Source organism: Typopeltis vanoorti, chromosome 7 (genome assembly GCF_054136105.1).
Source record: "Typopeltis vanoorti isolate ZY-2024b chromosome 7, IOZ_Tvanoo_1.0, whole genome shotgun sequence".
Taxonomy (NCBI): Eukaryota; Metazoa; Arthropoda; class Arachnida; order Uropygi; family Thelyphonidae; genus Typopeltis; species Typopeltis vanoorti.
In genome coordinates, this window is record NC_143555.1 from 125,798,586 (window position 1) to 125,824,493 (window position 25,908).

The window sequence follows — 25,908 nt, forward strand, 5'->3', positions numbered from 1 at the left end:
GCAGGAATTTGATGATGATGATGGTGATGTGTTCATTGACTGAACGAGAATTTTTTTGTGGAACAGACCTTGTGCATTGTTTGTAAATAATTGAACTGTTGATTGCTAAACACACAGTGAATGCGTATTAATTCATACTGAGGTTTTACAAATAAGCAAAAAATTTATGCATTTCTTTAAGTATTTATTTTCATTTTTTTATTTACATTTATTTTTTATGTCTTACCAAAATTACTTCAGAATAAATTTGGGAATAATGGAGAGGGAAAAAAATTATGTAGAGCTGCAAATAAAAAAAGAAAAGCAGCAAAAGGCTAACTAAATTTCTCAAAAAGTCTGAAGGTTTATCTACATACCTCTTAGATAAATTAGAAGATTTCAATTTAGATATTACAAATTTGTAGAGATGAGGGTATCATAATGGCAGTGGCATAGCTAGGGGATGCAGTCCGCCCTGGGCAGCTTTTTTGGAGGTTTCACGTGAGACACAATTTTATTTGTCAACGATTCTTTTATTTATGTTAAATTAGTAATTTTTATTACTTAATTAAAAATTAGTTTTTAATAACTATACTTACAACTAAAATAAATAAAATATAAATATAACAAAACTGTTACATTCCCTATCATACCATAATTCAAATTCTTAAAAATAAAACAATAAAATGCCTGGCACGGCAATTGCTTATACCATGGAGGCGGCATCTCAGCAGCAGGCAATGTACAATCAGTACACATTTGCGAAACTAGATTGTTTTTTTTTTCTTCTTCTAATTTCGTATACAACTAAGGCAATTGACGGAATTTTAGGGCCCCGGTAATAATAATATTTCTGTGGTTCCCTATTATATTAGGGTTTTTACTTAACCCTATTGATGTGTTTATGCAGTGTATAAAAATTAACAAGCATGACTCCATTTTTACCCTAAAAAATGCTAATCATCATTAGTTTTTTTTTTAAAATGTTACACATTTATATCATTTGGATCATTATCGAAACCATTGAAAAAATATTTATTGTATTCTTTATGTATGGTTAGTCTAAATCAGGGTGGGCAACCCTTGGCATGCGTGCCAAATGTGGCATGCCAATGACTTTTTTCTGGTCATTAAACCAATTAAAACAAAAAATAATTAAATAAATAAATACATTTCAAACATCTTTGCTGACTTGTATATTTTAACTTAATATAATACAATTTTATTAAGTACAGCAATACCAAATAAAAATTCAATAAAGAAGCAAACCTTACCAACTATTTTAGTATTAATAAGTAATAAGAAAGATCCTATTTCCAAGCCATCTATCTCCGTGATATACTGATTTACAAGTTTCATCCAGTTCAGTTGTTGCATCATTCGTGAGGCAACCAGACATGCCCTGACTCCTTTACCATCATTTGATATATCTTTTTGTGGTTCGTAAAGAACATATCCATTTTCTAAAGTGTGTGTATGTGTGGATTTGGATTTTATTAAATCGTAAGTCATTAAAATATGGATTGGAAGTATTTATTGTCATTGCCATAAACATACTGTATTTACTCGAATATAACTCGCAGTTTTTTTCCCCAAAATTAAAGCTAAAAATGCCTGATGTGTTTATGCAGTGTATAATCACCATTTTCGGAAACTGCAGTGGAAAATTTTCCACTGCAGTTTATGGATCATTACTTTTTTCGGAAACTAAAGTTTTCAGTTTTTTCGTAAAATTCGCACATATATCTCACACCATGATTGCTATTGCTATTTCCTGCCTAGAGAGCAGTTTCCTTGTGTGCATCCTACCTAAATAGCTACATCTTCTTTCCCATTATTTCAAGCAAAAATTACTAGTAATTTACAAGACTTCAGATACTTAATGAACAATTCTTCATGAATGACTAATGAACAGACAGCTATGGTACTAGGCCAGTAAAGACAGAGCAGCTATGAAGACGTGCATATGATTGGTGCAGTATTAACAAAAGATCACACGAGTCAAAGATAAAAGCAAGCCAACAATTTTTGAATTGTAATGCTAATTCTTTTCAACCAAATTCAATAACTGAAACTGCCATAACAATATTAACTATATATTTCTTGGTTTTAACATGTTTACGAATTTTATTTTAACTTAATATAATACATATTAAGTTAAAATTGCTGCATTGCGTTTGAGCTGGGGGGGGGGGACAAACTCCCACACATCTAGTTTTTGGTTAGATACCATGTTGGATGGTGCAATAATGGTTTTGCTCAAGTCTAAATAGCATAGTTTCTGTGGGAAGGGGACACGTGATTCATTAGTTAGTGCCATTTTTATCCCAGTTGTCTCGAATTGCACTATTTGTTGAGAAATATATTACACAGACTGCAAATGTCTCTGTACCTTATTCAGTGATAGAATAAAAGACCCATTTTTACTTCTGTCTGCAGTCACTATTGGCTATTGGGGAGGGCGTGTGGTTTATCACGGGAAGTGAGTTACTATCGCCCTGAAATGTGTTTAAACTTTTTAATTTCTTTTTTTGTAAAGTGAAATCAGGAGTGCCAGTTATATTCGAGTAAATACAGTAAGTTATTTTTAAAGCTATGTGAAATGTATTATCAATATTCAGGATTATGAAGTGTTATCTGCACATGATTAGATTGCATGCATACCCTTCTCTTTCATTTGCATGTCTGTAGGTCGGCTTATAATTGTACTAATTTTTGGTTTGCTTAAACTTGGTTGGTCTATGCAGACAGTGATTATGATGAGAGTTTCTAAGTCCAAATTATAATTTTTGTCAGTGTCTATGTGTCTCTGTCCACATTTTTACATCCCATAATCCAATTTTCATTAAAGTTAAAAGCTGTATGAAGAAAGCAATTATATAATTGCTTTCTTATATATTTATTTATTTGCTTCCTGCTCTTTACAGATTGAGCAGAATGTCACACCCACCAGCAAAGAAACATAGACATCCAAATGAAAAGGATATTAGACAATTTAAAGAATACTGGACTGAAAAATTTGGCATGATTAAGAAAGATAACAAAGCATTATGCATTTTATGTTCCGAATCAGTTGTTTGTAAGACTTCTTCTGTAAAGAGACATTTCAAAACTGTTAATAAGAAATTAACTAATAAAAGTGAGCAAGAACAAAGAGAATTAATTTCTTGTGAACTGAGCAAGACAAAAAAAAAACAGTCCGATACTTTGATGAAATTTATTTCAGGTAGGCCTAGTTCCAACTTAGTTGCTGCTAGTTTTGAGGTTTCAAAAATTATTGCCCAACATGGAAAACCACTCAGTGATGGGGAGTATATTAAAGAAGCATGGCTAGAATGTGCTCCTTTCCTTTTCGACAATCTTTCAGAAAAGATAAAAATTATTCAGCACATTAAAGAATTGTCTGTAGGTAGAAAAATAATTAAAGATAGAATACTTAAGTTGGAAAGGAATACAGCAGAACAATTAACAAAAGATTTGGCTCCATTTAAGTTCTTTTCTATTTGTGTTGATGAGAGCACAGACATTACATCATCAGCTAGGCTGGCAATCTTTGCTCAATTTGTAGGGATGACGAAGTATGCAAAGAGATGATTAACCTTGTAACACTACCTGAACATACCAGTGGGGTTGAAATATGTAAAGCAGTTATGAACGAATTATCTATTCAGCAAATTGATATTTCAAAAGTGGTATCCGTCACAACAGATGGTGGGCCCAGCATGATTGGTAAGGAAGGAGGATTTGTAAATCTGTTTGCAAAACATGTTGGTCATCCACTGACAGGTTTTCATTGCATCCTACATGACGAGAATTTATGTGCAAATACTGGCCTAAAGGAACTTCAAGAAGTGATGCAAACAGTAACCAAGGTTGTTAATTACATTTCTGCACGTGCTTTGAATAAAAGACAATTTCAGAATCTATTGAATGAGGTGGATTCGGTGTACAAAGGAATAATAATGTACAACAATGTTTGATGGCTTAGTCGAGGTCTTGTTCAGAAACGATTTGTTGAATGCCTGGATGAGATAAATCTCTTTTTGACTAATCAACAAATGTCTTATAAAGAAATGTATGACATCGTGTGGGTTAATATGGATGATTTTGAAATGCAGTTGATTGATTTTCAAAGTAGCTCAATTTGGAGGCAGAAATTTGTTAACCTTAGAATTGACTTGGAAAATATTGAAACGGAGCGATTAGAGATGGGAGTAACAAAGAGAAGTGCGGAAAAAGAGGTACTAAGAACTTGGAATGCTATTCCCGAAACTTTTGTATGTTTAAAAACCCTTGCAACAGCATTATTATCCATTTCTGCATCTACATATTCTTGTGAATCATTGTTCTCAGTGATGAACTTTGTTAAGTCTCGTAACAGGACTTAAAACTTGATCCTCAAAGATGAAACTAGTAGCGCATGCATATCTCTAAAGGTCACAAAATATAAACCTGATATAAATTATCTGTCATTAGTGATGCAGCAGAAGCAGAAGTCTCATTGATGCTAAATAAATAAAATGTCCACTATTTTTCTTTCTCTAGTTTTCATTTCATTTATTTTTAGTTTTCTGCTAAAAATGGTAAAGATTAACTTCTGTTTAATATATTATGTAGGTAAAATCACAATTTATTTTGTCTGTAATTTTTATGTATTACTCGTAAGGGATTAAGAAGTAATAAAATTATATCTTTAATTTTATTTTATTTTACTTTAGTCAAGTAAAACGATTATGAGATTGTGCACTTTAATATTTATTTTACTTTAGTCAAGTAAAACGATTATGAGATTGTGCACTTTAATATATTGGAAAAACTTACATCTGATTATCTTTATATTCAACCCAAGGTACTTTCATCCAGCTGCATGTTATTCGGTGCTGCATTTCCTTATTCAGGTCATCATTCCTCTCGACGACTGACCCAAGGTACTTGAATTTCTTCCCTGAAATTAGCCTTTCACCCTGAAGTCGTATGATTATATCCTCGTCACTCCCCGTTGACATATATTCAGTCTTCTCCTGGTTAATTTTCATGCCTCTCTCCTCCAATACCTTTCTCCACTCTTCCAGGGTATTTTCATGCTTCTCTCAGGATGATTTGCCTAGAACAATGTCGTCGGCAAACAGCATGCTCCATGGTGCCTACTTCTTGACATCCTCCACTAGTACATCCATGACCGGGTCAAAGAGGTAGGGGCTCAGAACTGACTCTTGGTGTAGCCCTACGACAATGGGGAACCCTTGTCATGCCGACACTAGACCTGACCTGAGTTTCTGTTCCCTCATACATCTCCTTCACCATCCTCACGTACTTCTCCGACACCCCCCCTTCTTCCTCATACACCTCCATACCTCCTGCCTAGCCACTCTGTCGTATGCCTTTTCCAGGTCTATAAACACCACGTGCAGCTCCACTTGCATCTCTCTATATTTCTCTATCAATCACCTTAGCACAAATATCGCATCCGTTGTCCCTCTTCCTGGCATAAATCCAAACTGCTCCTCACCAATTTTCGTTTCCTGCCGTATCCTTCCTTCAATTACGCTTTCCCATATCTTCAATGTGTGTGACATCAGCTTGATTCCTCTATAGTTGCCACAGTCTTGAACATTTCCTTGAACATTTTCTTGAATCATATTCTATGATTCTTTTACCTTCCTCATTTCTTTCACCACTACTCCAACCCCCATGTACCCTTTCTTCACTGCTTCGTTGCCTTCCTATATGCCTATTCAGATCTGCTCCGACGATCACTCTCTCACCATCAGGGATTCCCATTACTACTTGGTCAAGTTCTCTCCAGAATGTCTCTTTCTCCTCCTCATCACAACCTATTTGTGGGGCGTAGCCACACACTATAGTATTTGACTACTATACAAGAAATTTATAATTTCTTGTATAGTAGTCAAAACATTAAAGATAATGTTTTGACTAATGATGGGATGTACTGAAAAGGTACACCAAAATTGCACTTAAAAAACTTTATCAGATACTAATTGGGAAGCAAGGATTGACACTGTTCATTCGCTTAGACATAATATTGGAGAAGTTTTAGATTCTTTTCTGGAAATTTATGGTAACATTCAAATTGAGAATAGTACAAAATATGAAGCAAAAACATTAGCTTTGAAAATTAAAGATTATGGATTTTTGTGTTCACTTATAATCTGGTATGAATTTTGTGCTGGATCAATCAAGTGAGTAAAATGCTTCAGAATCCAAACACAAATTTAAGTGAGTCTATAGATGCGTTAAACAATGTAATCGACTTTACTAAAGAATTTAAATTGGATGAAAATTCTAATGTTATACTTGTATTGGCAAAAGAGTTAGCATTAGATTTAGAAAATTCTGCTGAGTTCAAAAGCAGTACATTACTCAGATGTAAGAAAAGATTGTTCTGTTAGGAATGTTTGGATGAAGCACCAGTTGATCGGCAATATAACTTTCAGGTTATATTTTTTTTTCCAATTGTGGACACTATTATTAATTCTTTGGCTGAAAGGTTTGATCTCTTGACAAGTCACTTTAACATATTTTAGTTTTTATCCAGTTTCAAGGAAATTTCTAATATGGGTGAGGACACTTTAAGAAAACACTCCCTGATTTACAAGTTGAGCTGACTGATGGTGAAGAAAAGGATATTTGTGCCACCAAATTATATAATGAAATACAAATTCTAAAGAGCATCATACAGGATAGTGACAACTTAGACCCACTGAAAACATTGCAATATATATATGTGTGTGTGTGTGTGTAAATGAATTAGAAAGTGTCTTTATTAATTTAAATTCCTCTTTGAATATTTTTGATATTTCCAGTTTCAGTAGCGAGTATGAACGATCATTTTCACGACTCAAACTAATTAATTAAAATCTAAGATCTAGTATTTTATAGGAAAGACTGGTTAAACTGTGCAACAGAAGGTGATATCTGCAAGAAACTAGAAATGTGAAATTTTGGATAAATTTGCTTCCATAAAATCAAGAAAAGAAGTTTTAAATCATTTAATTTTTTCATACATTTCTTTTTCATACATTTGTTATTGTGCAATTTTTCTAGTTTATACATCTCTAATTATAATAGCTCATAGTCAGTAATCAGCAACTTATGTATTTGTAATTCTAGTCTATGTGCATTTTTGTTATGTTGTTAATATATATATATTTTTCAAAGTACACAATATTACATAAAAACATGTTTTGAGTTTTTAACCTTTAAATTTTAACTACATTTTAAAAATGTAAGGGATGCACAACTTAAAATTGCATTGAGGTGGCAGGACCCCTAGAGCCAGCACTGCTACCTTCACTTCTCTGCTCTCTTAAGGATCCACTTCCTCCCCTTTCTGTTTCAGGTGTTTGCAAAGTTTCTTGTTCTTGCAAATTATCATATGTGGTCAGACTAGGAGATCTGCTTACATCCATCTAGATGAACACATTTGCTGCCACAACTATGGTCAGTCAGGTCTAGCTGAGAATGCCTTGGATACCCCACAGAGAATCAAATGAAAGTAAACTATTATGCTCCATCACAGTAAACACAAACTTGAAAAACTCTTCTTAGAATCAGTAGCACATTAAAAAAATTGATTAAAAAAAATTCTATTTAATTTACTCTGGATTAGAGAAAGAAATTGGAAGTTTTTCACTTGGTTAGATTATTTTGGTTTAATCCTTTATCCAAGTGTAAGCAAACAAAGTTTGCACCTGAAGTATCTCCAGGACTGGGGCAAACTCGTGGCAAAGGTGGACTAACTTCTCATCACTTGCCTTAGTATCCCATAATGTAAAGTACATCTCCTTGTGGACATGTATAATGCTATGCATTATGGGAAAGGTCACTACCCAGACCGGTTTCGACCTTGATTGAGGTCTCTTCAGTGGGAGCCAAACCCAGAGGTGATACCAAGGTTGTAGCAATGCAGAGTCATATTTCCATATACGAGTTGCCCAAAGGTGTCACACGTTATTATTAAATTACTCTGGATTAGAGAAAGATGTTGGAAGTTTTTTCACTTGGTTAGACTATAAATTATATATTTAGTTAAATCCTTTATTCAAGTGTAAGCAAACAAAGTTTGTGTCTGAAGTATCTTCAGGACTGGGGCAACTCGTGGCAAAGGCGGACTAACTTCTCATCACTTTGGCAACTCGTATATGGAAATATGACTTCCGCATTGCTTCAACCTTGGTATCACCTCTGTGTCTTGCTCCCACTGAAGAGACCTCAATAAAGGTTCAAACATCTGGGTAGTGATCCTTCCCACAATGCATTATGCATGTCTGCAAGGAGATGTGCTTTACATATGGGATACTAAGGCAAGTGATGAGAAGTTAGCATTGGTTGCCCCAGTCCTGAAGATACTTCAGGTGCAAACTTTGTTTGCTTACACTTGGATAAAGGATTAAACTAAATATAAACTAAATATATAATTTATACTATTTAATTATTTCTGTTTGTTCTGTAATTATGAGTATAAACCAGCACCTAAGCCTTGTTGATTTAAATCATTCTGCAAGCTGTCTACATTGCGTTGAAGTTAGTAACTAAGCACTGAGTTAATACTTAGTTATGGGCAGTATTAACTGCCCATAACTAAGGGGGCTACATAGTCTCCAACTGGGGGAAAGTGATCATGTGGTCTGGACTTGGGAAGTAGAAAACATGGAAATTCCAGTTAAGAAGGGATATATATGGAACTATAAGGTGAGTGTTTATGTTTTTGAGAGTTTATGAGACACCATGGCATAAAGATTTGCAAACAAAAGCTGTTGACAGTGCGTTGAGGATTGTCAGGGGATATCGAAAGAAAGAAAGTGATATACACTGTATACCCAAGGTCAGGAGGGTAAATTGGATAGGAGTTAAATGGATGAGTAGTATCATTAAGCATGAAGTGCAAAAAAAGAAAATGTTGTAGAAGGTACATAAGGAGAAAGACAACCAGCTAACTCAGGAACAGTACAAAGTTCAGGCAAGAAAAGTGACCAACAAGGAAAGAAAGGCAAAATCATTATTAGGAGAAGAAATTAGGCAGACAGGTAAAAGGAAATCCCAAAAGGTTTTTTCATTATGTGGCAAATATGAGGAAGAATGACTATGTAAGTATAACTTTAATGAGTGCAGATGATAACGAAGTAACAGAAGCAAGTGAAATTGTTGAGCTACTGAGGAATCATTTTGCAAGGGTATATCATCCAAGCGAAGATATTGTTATGACAGAGGTGGCTTGGAGTGATGTGAGAACAGAGGTTAATGAATTGCTGGTACTTAGTATATTGTAGAATATGAATGAAAATACAGCTATGGATTGGATGTGACATCACCTACATTTTAAGAGAATGTGCAGGGGGAACTGGCATTGCCATTGCCTAGGTTGTTTAATTTAAGACAGCTCTGGCAAAGTCCCAAGAAAGTGGAAAGAAGGCAAAATAATTTGTTTGCATAAAGGAGAGCAGGATCTAAGTCTGTGGTAGAAAAAATACTGGAAAAGTTGATAAAAAGAACTCAGGAATAAGTGGATAAGAATAAGATACTCTGTGAGGGGCAGAATGGATTTGTGAAAGGCAGGTCAGCTGAGTTGGATAAAGGGAATGGCTACAATAATGATACTGCTAGATTTTGAAAAGTTATTTGACAGGATACCACATGGAACTCTATTACACAAATCACAATAAACGGGAATGGATATGAAACTGGTGATATGGATAAAAAGGTGGCTCATGGATAGATACCAAAAAGTAGTATATGGAGGAGCCAAGAGAAAGCAGGTGACTAGTGGTGTGCTGCAGTGCTCTGTGCCTGAATCACTGCCAATTAATTTGTACATAAATGATATAGGAAATAATTTGAAGGGAAATATTCATTTCAATTGTTTGCTGATGATGATGATGCAAAGATGAGTAGGGTAATAGTTAATCAAGGTGATCTAAAGAGCTTGCAGGATGATTTGAATATGCTGACAATATAGAAAAAAACATAATGGATGTCAATTTAGTATGGAAAAGTGTCAAGTTATGCATTTTGGGATACAAAGATAACAAGCTGTGTACCACATAAGGAACTGTACTCCAAGAAATTGATGAAGCCAGGGATTTGGGGGTAGTAGTAGATAGAGAGAGAGAGTTGACGTTTAGAGGACACATTGCTAAAGTAGCCAGGGTAGTTCACAGAATTTGGTTGTTGAAGAGCACATTAACAAACAGAAATAAGGGAGTTATCATTCCTTTTTATAAAGTCTTGATACTGTCACACCTGGATTACTGTGCCGAGGTCTGGTGACCAGACCTGAGCATGGTGATTTCTTGAGGATGAGGAAGTGGTAGAGAGGATCCAGAGGCGAGTGGTCTGTGGAATGCTCCCTATAAGGATAGATTGAGGTTTGTGGATTGCAACAGTGATTGATATATATATATATATGATGCAAAATGGGAGGATACGATAGAAACATTTAAGTTACTTAAAGGATTTTATAGGATTAATGCAGGTGAAATGTTTCTGCACTTGGCTAGTAGTAGTGGGGGGGGGGGGGGGAAAGAACAAGAGATAATTCCTGGAAGGCGGGTAAGAGTGTGGTTAGCAAGGGCATGAGAACTAGATTTTTTGCTTGGAGAGTGGCGAATGAATGGAAAGGGATGGCTGACTCATTTGTGAGTCCTTTATCTGTTAATGGTTTCAAGGAAGGTACAATAGATATTGTGTTGATAGTTTGGATCTCCCACGATGGGTCTTAGAACTTCATACAGATGCCTGTGCAATAATAATATTAGACTAGCCAATTCCATAGGGAAAGTGGATATTAAATACAGCATTATTTCAGAACCGAATGTTTGTAGAAACTATGAAAGTTTCTTAAGTTGACCTGGGAGCTTATGAGAATACAATCCTCAGCATCCCTGAGTTGCCTTAGTTTGGACTACTTAAAAGACACTAGCACTGCCAAAGCATCCATATATTTGCTTTTATTAGTCCATTTGATAAAGATTTCACTGGCGTTTCGAACTGGTTGGTTCTCTTCAGAAACCAGGCAGAAACCTTAAGAGAGCAAAAACTCTCATTCAATACTATCATCATCATCAAATTCATCAAATATGATAGTACTACATGAAAAGTTCCATCATTAATAATTTCCTATCAACAAATTTCCTTCAAATCAATCTGTTATCTGTCAAGACTCCAATATTATCAGATCTTATATTTCTGTCTTCTGAGGCACTTTTTTTGTATCAATCCACCTAAATCTTATTCTTCATCTGGGTCATTTTCCTGCCAATCTGGCAGAGAACACTTGTTCTGCTAATCTTTCCTCTTCCAGTCTGTTTAAGTGACGATATCAACTGAGATTAGCTCTGCTAACACATTCCTGGATGCTACAATGTCAAATTCTCTCGTAATATCCTCGTTTTTAATATGATATTGCCGTTGCTGCCATCTGTTTACACCCGTAATCTTTCTCAGGACTCTCATATCTGTGGTCTCTAGTCTTTGAAAAAGTATTTTTTTTCTAACCCAGCTCTTTGATTCATAAGTTAAAATTGGTTTGAATACTGTCTTGTATACAGCTAATTTAGTGTTTTGACTTTCATATTTACTCAAATATAACTCGCACTTTTTCCCCAAAATTAAAGTTAAAAAATCATGGTGTGAGATATATGCGGGGATTTTCAAAAACTAAAGATTTTCAGGTAAAACTAAATTGATGACTATAATTAAATCCTCAGTATTCATTATAATTTATAATTGCATACATTATTGATGAAACGAATGCATTTAAATTTTAATTATCATGTTATTTACTCGATTGGCTGATCACCTTCATGACATGATATATTTGAATCTTGAGCGATAATGCTAATTGTTGCTAAAAATTCAAATTAACCAATGACTAATGTGAAGTGAAAGCTGAGCATGAAATGGATAGCAATGGCAGGCCAGTAGACTGCAGAACTATGAAGACATGCATATGATTGGTGCAGTATTAACAAAAGATCATGCAGCTCAATGACAAAGGCTAGCCAACAATTGTTGAGTTGATATGTTGATTCTCTTCAACTGAATTCCAAATTATCTGCAACTGCCATAACAAAATTCATTATCTATTTCTTAAAGTTTTAAACTTTTGTGTGCAAGGTATATGTGAAACTTTTTAATTTCATTTTTTGTAAAGTAATATCAGGAAGATGAGATATATGCAAAGGTAGTTATATTTGCATAAGTACAGTAATTTCTCTTTTATTCCATATAAATTTATTGAGTTTACTTCCTACCATACCAGCTTTGTTGATTCTGTTGCCTATTTCCATATTGAATTTAGCATCTTCACTAAAAATTGTGCCAAAGTAGCTGAAATGTTTCACTTGTTCTATAGGTTCTCCATTCACAATGCAGTTGATATTTTCAATGTTTCTGACTATTTTCATTGTCTTTGTCTTGTTATTGCTGACCTTCATTACAAATCTATTACAACAGTTATTCAAATTAGTCAGGGAATCTTGAAGATTTGTACTGGATTTATTTAAAAGTATAACATCATCTACATAAAGTAAAGAGCTGAAATTAACGTCTCCAATTTTGATATCAGTTTTTAGTAATTAATACCACTTTCCTTCATAATGTGATCCATATAGATAATGAATAACAGAGGGGATAATGTACATCCTTGTCTCACACCAGATTTAACATCAAACCATCTTCCTATACTTCCTTCAATTCTAACTGCCGACTTACAACACGAATAAAGACTAAGTATTGTTTGATATAATTCCCCATTGACTGTACCGTTTTGGATAGCTTTCCTTTTTGCACCTTGTCATATGCCTTTTGCAGATCTACAAAACTTAAATACAGATCTTTGTTATATTCTCACGATTTCTCAACTATTTGTTGTAAAGTTAAAACCTGATCCTGACAGTCTCTATTTGGCCTGAATCCAGCTTGTTCTCCAAGCTTCCCGTCTACAATCCTTCTGAACCGTTTCTCGAGTATATTTGCATAAATAGTGTTCTTACACTTAGTAGGGAAATACTTCTGTAATTCTCATATTCAGGTTTATTTTCCTTTCCATATATGGGTACTATGTGAGATCTACTCCAATCATCTGGAATTAGTCCCTCTGTCCAGGCTTTCAGAACTATGCAGTGCAGCCACTTCAAGACTTTTATATCTCCATACGCTGCCTTTCCACAATTAGGGCTTTTGATGGCTTTTTCTACTTCATGTATGCATATGTATTCTTGATTGCATGCCTGTTGAGTTTTTTTTTTTAACCACTGTCTGTCTGCTTGTTTCATTTGGCAAGTTTTCGAAGTAACTGCTCCATATATCAATGATATCTTTTACTTCAGTTTTCCGTTTGGTACTAAGGAAACCGAAATGACAGAGAAATGTATTTTTTGTAGGTGAACTCTTGGTCGGTGCATAAAAGTAATTAACTAAAGAAAGAGTTAAAAGGCTTCATATCAGTGATGTAAAATTACTTAATTAGACTACCAATTTTGCATAATCACTAAACAACTAAATATTTCTCTGCAAATAATTTCCTATATCATTTATGCACAAATTAAACAGCTGTAATCCACAGAGCCTTGTGACACTGATAGTTGCCTTTCTCCTGGATTCTACTCCTGTATATACTACCCTTTGGAATTTTTAATCAGCCTTCCCTATTTCTATCACCAACTCCATCACAATTTGTTCCAGTTTGGGTAACAAAATTCCATGTAATATTCTATCGACTGCTTTTGTAAAATCCAGCAGTATCATTGTGTAGCAATTCTCTTTATCCAACTCAACCATCACACTATTACAAACAAGTGAGTAAATAACTAAGGCATGACATGACCAAACGTTCACAAAATCATGCTTTCTTCATACAGCATAATATTTTATCCATACATTTCTGAATTCTATCTTTGACCAATTTCTCCAACACCTTTACCAACACCCCTGAGATAACAATCAGTCTATAATTTGGAACACTGGTCTTGGAGACTCTTTATGCAATAGATTATTTTATTCCCCTCTCCTGCCCTTTTCGCTCTCATGGGACTTTAGCAGAACTGAGAAGACCTAAGTTAAACAGACTAGTTAGAGGTAGTTGAATTCAATGAAATTCAATAAAATTTGCACTGAGATTCTGCAATAATGCAACTAGAAGCTAAGTCCTTCAAATTCATTAGCCTCTATTCCTACATCAGTTCTTATTACATCTATCACAGCTATATTTTTATTTTGATGCAAACAACAACAAAAAATCTTGAATTTTTACTGTTATCCACATTATAATCAGAATGAAGAATAATGTGTTTTATAAATGTGAGATCAATAATTTTACATTAAAAAGAAATCTCATTTTCCTTTAATGCATCAGAATCAATGGTGTGTTATAAGGAACTTCAGGCCAGAATTTAATTTATGCTATATGAAGGAAGTTATAGCTTGTCATATCTTTCACTTGCATGTGTTTGCCTTATTTTACAGAAAAAAATCTACCTCCATATCTAAATAGCTAACAAACGTTCAAGTGAAAACTTATATTAAAACCATCCTTATGTTCTAGATTGAATTTGAACTCGTCTCTTTCCAACAAAAAGTTGCTGTGTATTACTAATACAGTGAGAAATATTTTACATTCTATAACTTCATTACTTATTTCAATACTGCATACTCAGAATACTTACCATTATCATCAATTTCCATATTTCTTCCTAACAGATCTTCAACAGTTTCTCGCCGACTAGCAAGGTCAGAAAATTCCTTTAGATATTCCGCTGTGCAAATCAGAAAAAATGAGCATTTTTAAACAGTATACCAAAACATGAAGCATAATGTTAAAGAAATGTATGTGCACTAGAACTATACTATTTTATTGTATTATATGCTGGATTCAGTGACAGCAATTACAACTGACAGATAGGAGGTACCAATCCAATATGTGAAAAATGATTGCAAAGTTCTTCTCTAGACATGCTAATATGTAGGTGTTTTTTTTTTTTTTTTTTTTTTTTTTTAAGTTATAGTGACTGCTTTAAAGTTACTCAGTTATAAACTTTGAAGTTGATATGCAATTATACTACTGAAAATTATATGAATTAATTATATCTTTTTTATCGATCAACTTACAGTGTGGAGTAGGTTTCTATATCAAAAAGTATGGATTGCTTTCCTGCTATTTGCTAATGCTTTTTATTCCCTTATATGGAGTAGGGAAGAATGTTTTAGCTCTAACTTTTGGAGACTGTGTGGGCTATTCAACCTCCACTGGTAGCCAATCAGGGATAGCTGGCCAAAGACTACCAATAATTTTTAACCAGCATCCAGTGAAGAGACTGGCAAATGAGTGCTGCCATCTTATGGTCACTTATGATACAGGATATGATAGTACTACATGAAAAATTTACATCATTACTAACTTCCTATCTACAATTTTCCTCCAGATCAGTCTGTTACTTAACAAGACTCCAATACTATCAGATCCTATATTTCTGTCGTCTATTTTGTCATCGTATACAAAATATAGGTACTTTGTATCCTATCAAACCACCTATATTTTGGCGTTCCTCCAGGTCGTTTTCCTGCCAACTTGGCAGAGAACACTTGTTTTGTAGAAAGTATTTTACCTTGGGTATAAGAAATGTTAAAAATACCAAGCTATTTTAAACCTGGTTTTACTCCATTTCCCAAGTAAGCAAACAGACAAACAAGTCAAATTTATGCCTGCACGTAATGCAAGTCTAGCTGACCCTACACGTAGTGCAAGACCAAGGCAACTCATGGTAAAAGTAGAATAAGCTCTGATCACTAATCTTAATATTTACCCTTAATGCAGAGCACATCTCCTGGAGGAGATGTATGATGCTTTTGTATTAAAGGCAAGGAGCCACTACCCAGACTGGTTTCGATCTTTATTGAGGTCTCATCAGTGGGAGCCAGGCTAGAAATACCAAGATTTTAGTAATACAGAGCTTATAAGTATTTTACTAGAACAAGTTACCATAAGGTGTTTTAACCTTATTAAATAAAAATCTCAGGAGGAGATATAAAAGTAGAAAGTATTTTACCTTGGGTATAGGGTCAGTTAGACTTGCAACACTTGCAGGCGCAAACTTGACTTGTTTGTCTGTTCTCGCCGATTCTGTTTAAGTGACCATACCACCTGAGATTAGGTGGTATGGTCACTTAAACTTATTGCTCTGCTAACATATTCTGGGATGCTGACAATGTCAAGTTCTTTCCTAATATCCTCATTATTAATATGATATTGCCATTGATTCCATCTGTTAATTTACGCCTCTAATCTTTCTCAGGACTCTCATATCTGCAGTCTCTAGTCTTTGGTCAAGTGTTTTACTTCTGACCAGCTCTCAGATCCATAAGTTAAAACTGGTTTGAACACTGTCTTGTATACAGCTAATTTAGTATTCTGACTAATTTCTCTCTTATTCCATATGAATTTATTCAACTGACTTCCTACTATACCAGCTTTATTGATTCTGTTGTCTATTTCCATATTTAATTTACCATCATCACTAAAAATCGTGCGTAAGTAGGTGAAATGTTTTAATTGTTCCACAAGTTCTCCGTTCACAATGCAGTTGACATTTTCAATGATTCTGCCTATTTTTATTGTCTTTGTCTTTTTATTGCTGACCTTCATTCCATATCTATTACAATAGTTATTCAATTTAGTCAAGGAATCTTGCAAACTTGTAGTGGATTTATTGATAAGTATAACATCGTGCGCATAAAGCAAAGCGCTGACATTAACATCTCCAATTTTGATATCACGTTTTACACCACTTTTCTTCATAATGTGATCCATATAGATAATGAATAACAGAGGGGATAATGTACATCCTTGTCTCACACCAGATTTAACATTAAACCATCTTCCTGTACTTCCTTCAATTCTAACTGCTGACTTACAACTCAAATAAAGACTAAGTATTGCTTGATATAATGCTCCATTGACACCATATAACAGCAGCGTATTGAATAGCTTCTCTCTTGGCACTTTATCACGTCTTTTCAAGATCTACAAAACTCAAATAGAGATCTTTGTTATATTCCCATGATTTTTCCACTATTTGTCATAAAGGGAAGATCTGATCCTGACAGCCTCTATTTGGACTAAATCCAGCTTGTTCTTCACCAAGCTTTTCTTCTCAACCGATTCTCAAGTACACTTGCATATATCATACCAGGAACACTCAATAGGGAAATACCTCTGTAATTCTCACATTCAGTTTTTATTTCCCTTTTTATATATGGGTACTATGAGAGCTCTACTCTAATCATCGGGAATTCGTCCCTCTCTCCAGGCTTTCTGAACTATACAGTGCAGCCACTGTAAGACTATACAACCATACTTCAGCATTTCTTGTTGAATATCATCTACTCCTGCTGCCTTTCCACATTTCAAGCCTTTGATGGCTTTTTCTACTTCAAGTATGGATATGTATTCCTGATTGCATGCACGGTCAGTGTTTTTTACCACCGTGCTGTCATCACTGCTTTTTTCATTTAGCAGTTTTTCAAAGTAATTACTCCATACTTCAAGGATATCTTTTTCTCCTGTTTTCATGTCACCTTTATCATCTCTAACTCCTTTTACAGCACTCTTTCCTCCATTTCTAAGCTTCTTCAACAACCTCCAGAATATCTTACCACCTTCCTGATATTTATTTTCTATGTTCTTGCCAAAGTCCTCCCATAACTTTTGTTTAGCTAGGTTTACACAGTGTTTAGCTTTCTTACATTTATCTCTGTATTCTCTAAGAGCGCAAGCTGACTTATTTGGCAGAAACTTTTGATATGCTTTCTTCTTCTTCTTTTCCTTCACTGCATCTTTATCTTCCTGTGTCCACCATGGAGTTCTGATTTTTCTATCCTTGCAGACAACCTCACCACATGCCTCTTTGGCTGAATCAATCAGTGTTTTTTTCAGGGCTTGCCACTGAATTTCCAAGGTTTGGTTCCTGTTCTCAAACTTTTTTATTTTTTCTTCAATAATCTTTGTGTATTTCAGTCTACAGTTCACATCTGAGAGAGCTGCTCAACTTTTATTCGCTTTAAAACTTTCTTACATGTTATTCTTTTAAATATGAAATTCAATTTTATTCTGCTCAAGACTAAATAGTGATCACTTCCAATTTCAAATCCTCTGTGCACTCTGGTGTCCTGCACCAGGGAGAAAACATCACCATCAACAATAACATATTGATACAAAATTAATAACAGAAAAACTCATGTACAAAGATTATTTAATAGTATAATTTTCACGTGTGTGTCACAGGCATCTTCACAGGCAAATTTACTCTCCTCTTCAACTAGAAGAACTGATACTTATATAAAAAATACTTTGGATTTCAAAAATAAAATTTCAGATCTTCATTTGGATGTTTCTGATATCATGATCAGTTTAGATGTTTCATTATTTACAAATGTGCCTCTTTCAGAAAGTATTGAATTACTACAACAGGAATTTCCTTCAAACGTTGTAAATGTATTTGATATTGTAATAAATTCTGGTTATTTTTCCATTAAAAATAACTTGTATCAACAAATTGAAGGAACAGCAATGGGTAATCCTCTTTCTCCTGCTATCTCCAATTTTCTTATGAAACATTTTGAACAACGTATCTTTGACAACATTTCTCCCAGACCTACTCATTGGTTCAGATATGTCGATGACATTTTTGTTGTATGGAATGGCTCTTCAGATGATCTTCAACAATTTCTCACTAAGTTAAACGCATTGCATCCTAGGATCAAGTTTACCCTAGAAGTAGAATCAAATAAGCAGTTAACCTTTTTAGATCTCCTAATTCTTCGCCAACCAGATGGTAACCTACATTTCTCAGTTTATAGAAAGAAAGGCCATTATATCCATGCGGAATCTCATCACCATCCCAGTCAAAAGGCAGGAACTATTAAAACACTGGTTCATCGGGCTCACTCCTTTTATTCTTCAGACGATCTTTTACAGAAAGAACTACAATATATAACTTCTTCCTTTCTATCTAATGGTTATAAGAATTGCTTCATTAAAAGAACTTTCAGTAGTTTTAATATGTCTTCCTCTTCAAACAAGGAAGAAATAATGCGCATTACTATCCTTTATGTACAAGGCATCAGTGAACATATAGCAAAAGTTTTAAAACCACTGAATATTTTTGTTGCCTTTCGACCGTTTAGAAAAATCTCGACCTTTCTCACTTCTCCCAAGGACAAGTTTCCACATCTTAATCATCCAGGTGTCTACCAGATTCCGTGCTCTTGTGGATTATCTTATTTCGGACAAACGGGAAGATCTGCCTCTATTCGGCTAGAAGAATACCAATCTTATATTGAATACTTTAAACCTGAAAAGTCTGGACTTGCAGAACATGCCATCTTCACTAGACACAGAGTTTATTGGAGAAAGACAAGAGCTCTTCACAAAAGTGAAGAACTCTTGTTCACTTTTGTGAAGTTTCTTCAGTTTCTCATGGAACGCCTTTATAAAGAAACATGTGAACTCTACTTCATTCTCCTAAATTAAGCAGATCCGACGGCTTACATCTATCCCCTTTATGGGAGAATGTACTTTACAAATCAGCTAATCTTTCCTAACTTTTTATTGTATTGATTTTTTTTTTTTTTTTTAGGAAAGTTATTGACCTTTTTAGTTATCTTACACCAGCTACTTAGGTGGTGCTTTTTGGAATTGTCAGTTATTGTTTAATTTGAGCTTAATGTGCTGGAGATGCCTGTGACACACAGGCGAAAATTATACTATTAAATAATTTTTGTACGTGAGTTTTTCCGTTATTAATTTTTTATCAATATGTCTACTCACGGTATACCTCTTTTAAAACTTAACAATAACATAGTCAATGAGACGTTTCTTATTCCTTGCCTCTTCTCTCCATGTGAATTTCTTCACATTTTTATGTTAGAACATTCTGTTGGTAATAACCAGTCCATGTCCTGAGCAGAAATCCAACAGATATTTGCCATTATTATTAGCTTTGCTCTTTTCTCCAAATTTTTCCAAAATATTTTTGTATGTCTCACAATCATTTTCTACTCTGCTATTTAGATCCCTAACAAGGACAAACCTTTCCTTTTTCATTGTTTCAGTTGCTTTCTCTAAAGCTTCAAAAAATTCCTAAACTTCTACCTTAATAGAACCTTCTGTGGGACCATAGGCACAAATAAGTCTCATTGTTCAGTTCCACATTCTGATATTTGCCTACATCACTCTACTTGAGACTGCCTGCCATTTGAAGATTAGCCTCGTATTTAGTGTTGAATACTATGCTACTCATTCTTTTCCTTGATTGTCACAATGCCTGAATATAACATTTTGTAATTATTGCTCAGAAAGATCTCACCGGTTTTTGTCTTTTTTGTTTGAGTCACCCCTATTATGTCGATCTGGTACTTATCTAATTCCTCAGCTAGCTCTATTTCTTTGACAATCAGACTTCTTATGTTGATAGTACCGATCTTTAACTCTGGTGATGTTGAGTTGGGGTGTTTTTCAGATTTGTTTCAGTAGCTGACTTTTCACTCTTCACCCTGGTACTCTGGTGAAAACAAGAAAACAACGGGAGCCTTGTTTAACCGGGTGACACCCCCAGCCGGCATGAAATTTTGCCATGTCGTACCATTATTTTCTATATTGGTTTAAGCCAATAAGAATTACAATTTGGTTGGCTTAATCACAAATTGCCAGCCCATCCTCATTCGTTCAGTATCCAGGTAGATACCCAACAGGGTGCACCACGAGGAGGTGAGGATTGGACATTAGGTCAGAAGCCCTGGTTGGTTCTCCCCATTCCTTTAAAGGTAATGTGGAGGTGTCCTCTGTTATACAGCTTTGACCCAATATGTTATTGTCTGAAACAGTGTGGGTTCCTTTATTAACTATGAAAACAATAATCCATACTTTGTTGGTAGATTGCAGACTCCTGATTAACAGATTTCAACAAGCTCTGTCACTGCAGAAGAAATAAAAGTGTTGGGGAGAAAAGAACAACAGTACATCTGAAACAAACTCAATATGCTTCTGATGAAAATGCCTAAAAATGTTCCTGGAATTCTCAACAGGATTCCAAACTAAGGGCATGTACCAAAAAAGTAACTTGGGAATTAGCTACCAACCTGTATACTGGCTGAAACTATGATTATATTCTGCAAAATGTAAATGTCATGGTGCCTGTGGTGACACTCAGTTAAACAAAGCTCCCTAGGGTGTTCACAACAGAGTAGTGAAAGCAAGCTGCTGAAACAAACTCAAAAGAACTGAATGTAGGCACCACCAACAGGTATGAAACATCTGCAGGAAATATGTCAATATGTGGACTGAGTAGAAGAACAACTAAAATAGCAAGTCGATGTATGGATGCTGCCAGGAAAGACAAAAATAGATATAATCTTTCTAATGCTTTATTCAGCAATAAACTTCAAGAAAAGGCAAGAATAATTAGAATGAACATTAGATATTAAATTAAATTTCATGAATACAAAACTGCTTCAGGCAGACTATGATATAAGAGTTCTGAGAAAAATTAGCGGAGCAAATACATCAGTGGCAGAATCGCATTAAAAATGAAGATGTATTATTAGAATGATACCTGACATTATCAGCCTTCAAGAACCGTTGACCAGAGCTGATCTCAGGTGGTATAGTCACTTCAACGGGATGAGAGAGGTAAGCAGGGAAAAATTAGTATTAGATGCTAGTAAAATGATCCTAAGGAAGACTGAGATTAAGGTGGATGGGCATGGTTAGTAGTGATATGAAGTTCAAAATAAGATCTGACAATGTTGAAGTGCTAACAAACAACAGATTATGAGGGTGGTCTGAAAAGTTCTCGGCCTGAACCATAGATGGCAACACTATCGACAAGATTTTTTTTTCCCTAAGTTGGTACATCTGTCATAAGTATCCATGTGAAATTGCAAGTTATTCTATCAAGTAGTTTGTTTTATACAGCTGTCTTAAGGTTTAACACCAAAAGAAATTCATTCGAAGTTCATGGGCACTCTTCTCCTTCGTTTTCGACATTTTTTTATTATCAATTTAAATGGATACAATCCAAAAACAACTCAAAAAACCATCAGTCACTTCCCCACAAATCAACCTAGACAAAAACAAGCCTATAGAATTCCCATACCTTATGTCAAAGATTTAAAATTAAACTCGGTTTCTCTCTTATCACATATAAACATATTCATGTAGCATCCTACTATAATAGATTTTTTGTGCTATGTATCCTCAGGGATATTATGATAATACTACATAAAATGTTTACATTACTATTAACCTACTCCAAATTAGTCTGTTATCTGTCAGGATTTCAATATTGTTAAAACTTGATATTTTGGTTTTCAAAGGAACTTATCTGCATCAATCCACCTAGATGTCAGTCTTACTCCTAGTCTTTCTCCTGCTACTATGGCATCAAACACCACTTGAGCTAACTATTCCTCTCCCATTCAAATTAAGTGACAATACTACCTCAGATTACCTCAGTTCACAACTTCTTGAATGCTAACAATGTGAAGTTCCTTCCAAATATATTAATTTTTAATTGTACACTCCGATAATTTTTTTTCAGAACTCTGGTATCTGTCGTCTCTAGTTGCTGCCCAACTGTTTTAATTCCAAATCTCAGATCCATAAATTAAAAACTGGTTTGAACACTCTTATATGCAGCAACATTAGTGTTTTGACTAATTTCTTATTCCATATAAATGTATTTGATTGATGCTTACAATACCAACTCTGCTAATTCTGTTGCCTATTTAATATTTAATATACCATCTTCACTAAAAAGTGTGCCTAAATAGCTGAAATGTTTTACTTGTTTTATGCATTTCTCATTTAAGTTATGGCTAATGTTTTTACTGTTACTGCCTATATTCATAGTCTTTTTACTGCTGATTTTCATAAAAAATTTGTTATAGTAGTTATTAAATTTAGTTAAGGAAGCCTTCAGACTAGTAGTGGTTTTTTATTTAAGAGTATAACATCATGTGCATAAAGTAAAGAGTTGAAATTAACATCTCCATCTTCATACAAAAATGTTCATAGTTTCTGCATTCAGCTTTGAAATAATGCTGGATTTAATATCTACTTGATTTAAATAATTTTGCATCACCGAAATGAAGCCTTTTGGCTCTTTATTTTAGTAAACATCTTCAATTTTGATATCAGCAATAATGCTCATTTCCTTCAAAATGTGATTCATAATCAACTATGCTGCTTTCAATTCTATTCAATATTCAATTCTTCAGGACCGAGGCAACTCGTTGTAAAGGTGGACCAAGCTGTCATCACTCCTTGTCTTAGTATCTCCCATAATGCAAAGCATGTCTCCTTGCAGACATGTATAATGCTATGCATTAAGGGAGGGGCCACTACCCACACCAGTTTCGACCTTTATTGAGGTCTCGTCAGTGGGAGCCAGACCCAGAGGTGGTGATATCAAGGTGGAAGCAATGGAGAAGTCATATTTAGCTATACAAGTTGCCAAAAGGTGTCTCACCTTATTATTAAATTAATCTGGATATAGAGAAAGATGGTGGAAGTTTTTTGTTCCCACTTGGTTAGCTTATAATAAATTTAGTTTAATTCTTTATCCAAGTGTAAGCAAACAAAGCATAGGTAAATATTACTTCTCCATTGCTTTTACCTTAGTATCACCACCTTTGGGTCTAGCTCCCACTGACAAGACCACAATAAAGATCGAAACCGGTCTGGGTAGTGGCCCTTCCCTTAATGCATAGCATTATACATGTCTGCAAGGAGATGTGCTTTGCATTATGGAAGATAAGGTGTCTCACCTTATTATTAAATTAATCTGGATTTAGAGAAAGATGGTAGAAGTTTTTTGTTCCCACTTGGTTAGCTTATAATAAATTTAGTTTAATTCTTTATCCAAGTGTAAGCAAACAAAGTATAGGTAAATATAGGTAAATATGACTTCTCCATTGCTTTTACCTTAGTATCACCACCTTTGGGTCTAGCTCCCACTGACAAGACCACAATAAAGATCGAAACCGGTCTGGGTAGTGGCCCTTCCCTTAATGCATAGCATTATACATGTCTGCAAGGAGATGTGCTTTGCATTATGGAAGATACTAAGACAAGGAGTGATGAGGCTTGGTTCATCTTTACCACGAGTTGCCTCAGTCCTGAAGATACTTCAGTTGCAAACTTTGTTTGCTCACACATGAACGTGGAGAACCGACCAGGGCTTCTGACCTAATTTCCATTACTCACCTTCTCGTGGTGCACTCTGTTGGGTATCTACCTGGATACTGAACGAACGAGGATGGGCTGGCAATTTGGGATTTAGCCGACCAAATTGTATTCTTATTGGTTAAACCAAAATGAAAAATGATGGTAAAACATGACAAAATTTCATGCCGGCTGGGGCGTCGCCCGGTTAAACAAGGCCCCGTTGTTTTCGCCAAGGAACCAAGGCGAACAGCGAAAAGTCAGCTACTGGAACAAATCTGAAAACAAACCCCAACTCAACATCACCAGAGTTAAAGATCGGTACTATCAACATAAGAAGCCTGAATAGCAAAGAAATGGAGCTAGCTGAGGAATTAGAAAAGTACCAGATCGACGTAATAGGTGTGACTCAAACAAAAAAGACAAAAACTGGTGAGATCTTTCTGAGCAATAAATACAAAATGTTATATTCAGGCAATGACAATCAAGGAAAAGAAGGAGTAGCCATAGTACTCAACACAAAATATGAGGCTAATTTTCTTGAATGGCAGTCAGTCTCAAGTAGAGTAATGTGGGCAAATATGAGAATGGGGAACTGGACAATGAGACTTATTTGTGCCTATAGTCACACAGAAGGTTCTACTAAGGTAGAAGTGGAGGAATTTTTTGACACTTTAGAAAAAGCAACTGACACAATGAAAAGGGAAAAATTGGTCCTTGTTGGGGATCTAAATAGCAGAGTAGGAAATGATCCAAATTTTCCCCATACAAAAATGTTTGGGGAAAATTTGGAGAAAAGAGCAAAGCTAATAATAATGGCAAATATCTGTTGGATTTCTGCGCAGGACATGGACTGGTTATTACTAACACCATGTTCCAACATAAAAATGTGAACAAATTCACATGGAGAGAAGAGGCAAGGAATAAGAAAAGTCTCATTGACTATGTTATTGTTGATAGTGATGTTTTCTCCCTGGTGAAGGACACCAGAGTGCACAGAGGATTTAAAATTGGAAGTGATCACTATTTAGTCTTGAGCAGGATAAAATTGAATTTCATATTTAAAAGAATAACATGTAAGAAAGTTTTAAAGCGAATAAAAGTTGAGCAGTTCTCAGATGTGAATTGTAGACTAAAATACACAAAGATTATTGAAGAAAAAATGAAAGAGTTTGAGAACAGGAATCAAACCTTGCAGATTCAGTGGCAAACTCTGAAGGAAACGTTGATTGATTCTGCCAGAGAGGCATGTGGTGAGGTTGTCTGCAAGGATAAAAAAATCAGATCTCCCTGGTGGACACAGGAAGTTAAAGAGGCAGTGAAGGAAAAGAAGAAAGCATATCAAAAGTTCCTGTCAAATAAGTCAGCTTGTTCTCTTAGAGAATACAGAGACAAATGCAAGAATGCTAAACACTGTGTAAAACTAGCTAAACAAAAGTCATAGGAGAACTTTGGCAAGAATATAGAAAATAAATATGAAGAAGGCAGCAAAATATTCTGGAGGTTGTTGAAGAAGCTTAGGAATGGAGGAAAGAGTGCTGTAAAAGGAGTTAGAGATGATAAAGGTGATATGAAAACGTGAGAAAAAGATATGCTTGAAGTATGGAATAATTACTTTGAAAAACTGCTAAATGAAACAAGCAGTGATGACAGCGCAGTGGTAAAAAACACTGACCAGGCATGCAGTCAGG

At 34.9% G+C, this 25,908-nt stretch overlaps 1 protein-coding gene across 1 annotated transcript in view; it reads right to left on the reverse strand.

The window, feature by feature from the left end:
- Rab3GAP1 (RAB3 GTPase activating protein subunit 1) overlaps positions 1 to 25,908 on the reverse strand; it is a 584,727-nt gene that overhangs the window by 340,207 nt on the left and 218,612 nt on the right. Inside the window, exon 12 of the mRNA XM_090395461.1 lies at positions 14,664 to 14,753. Coding sequence (XP_090251587.1) covers positions 14,664 to 14,753 — 90 coding nt within the window. The remainder of the gene's footprint in view (positions 1 to 14,663; positions 14,754 to 25,908) is intronic.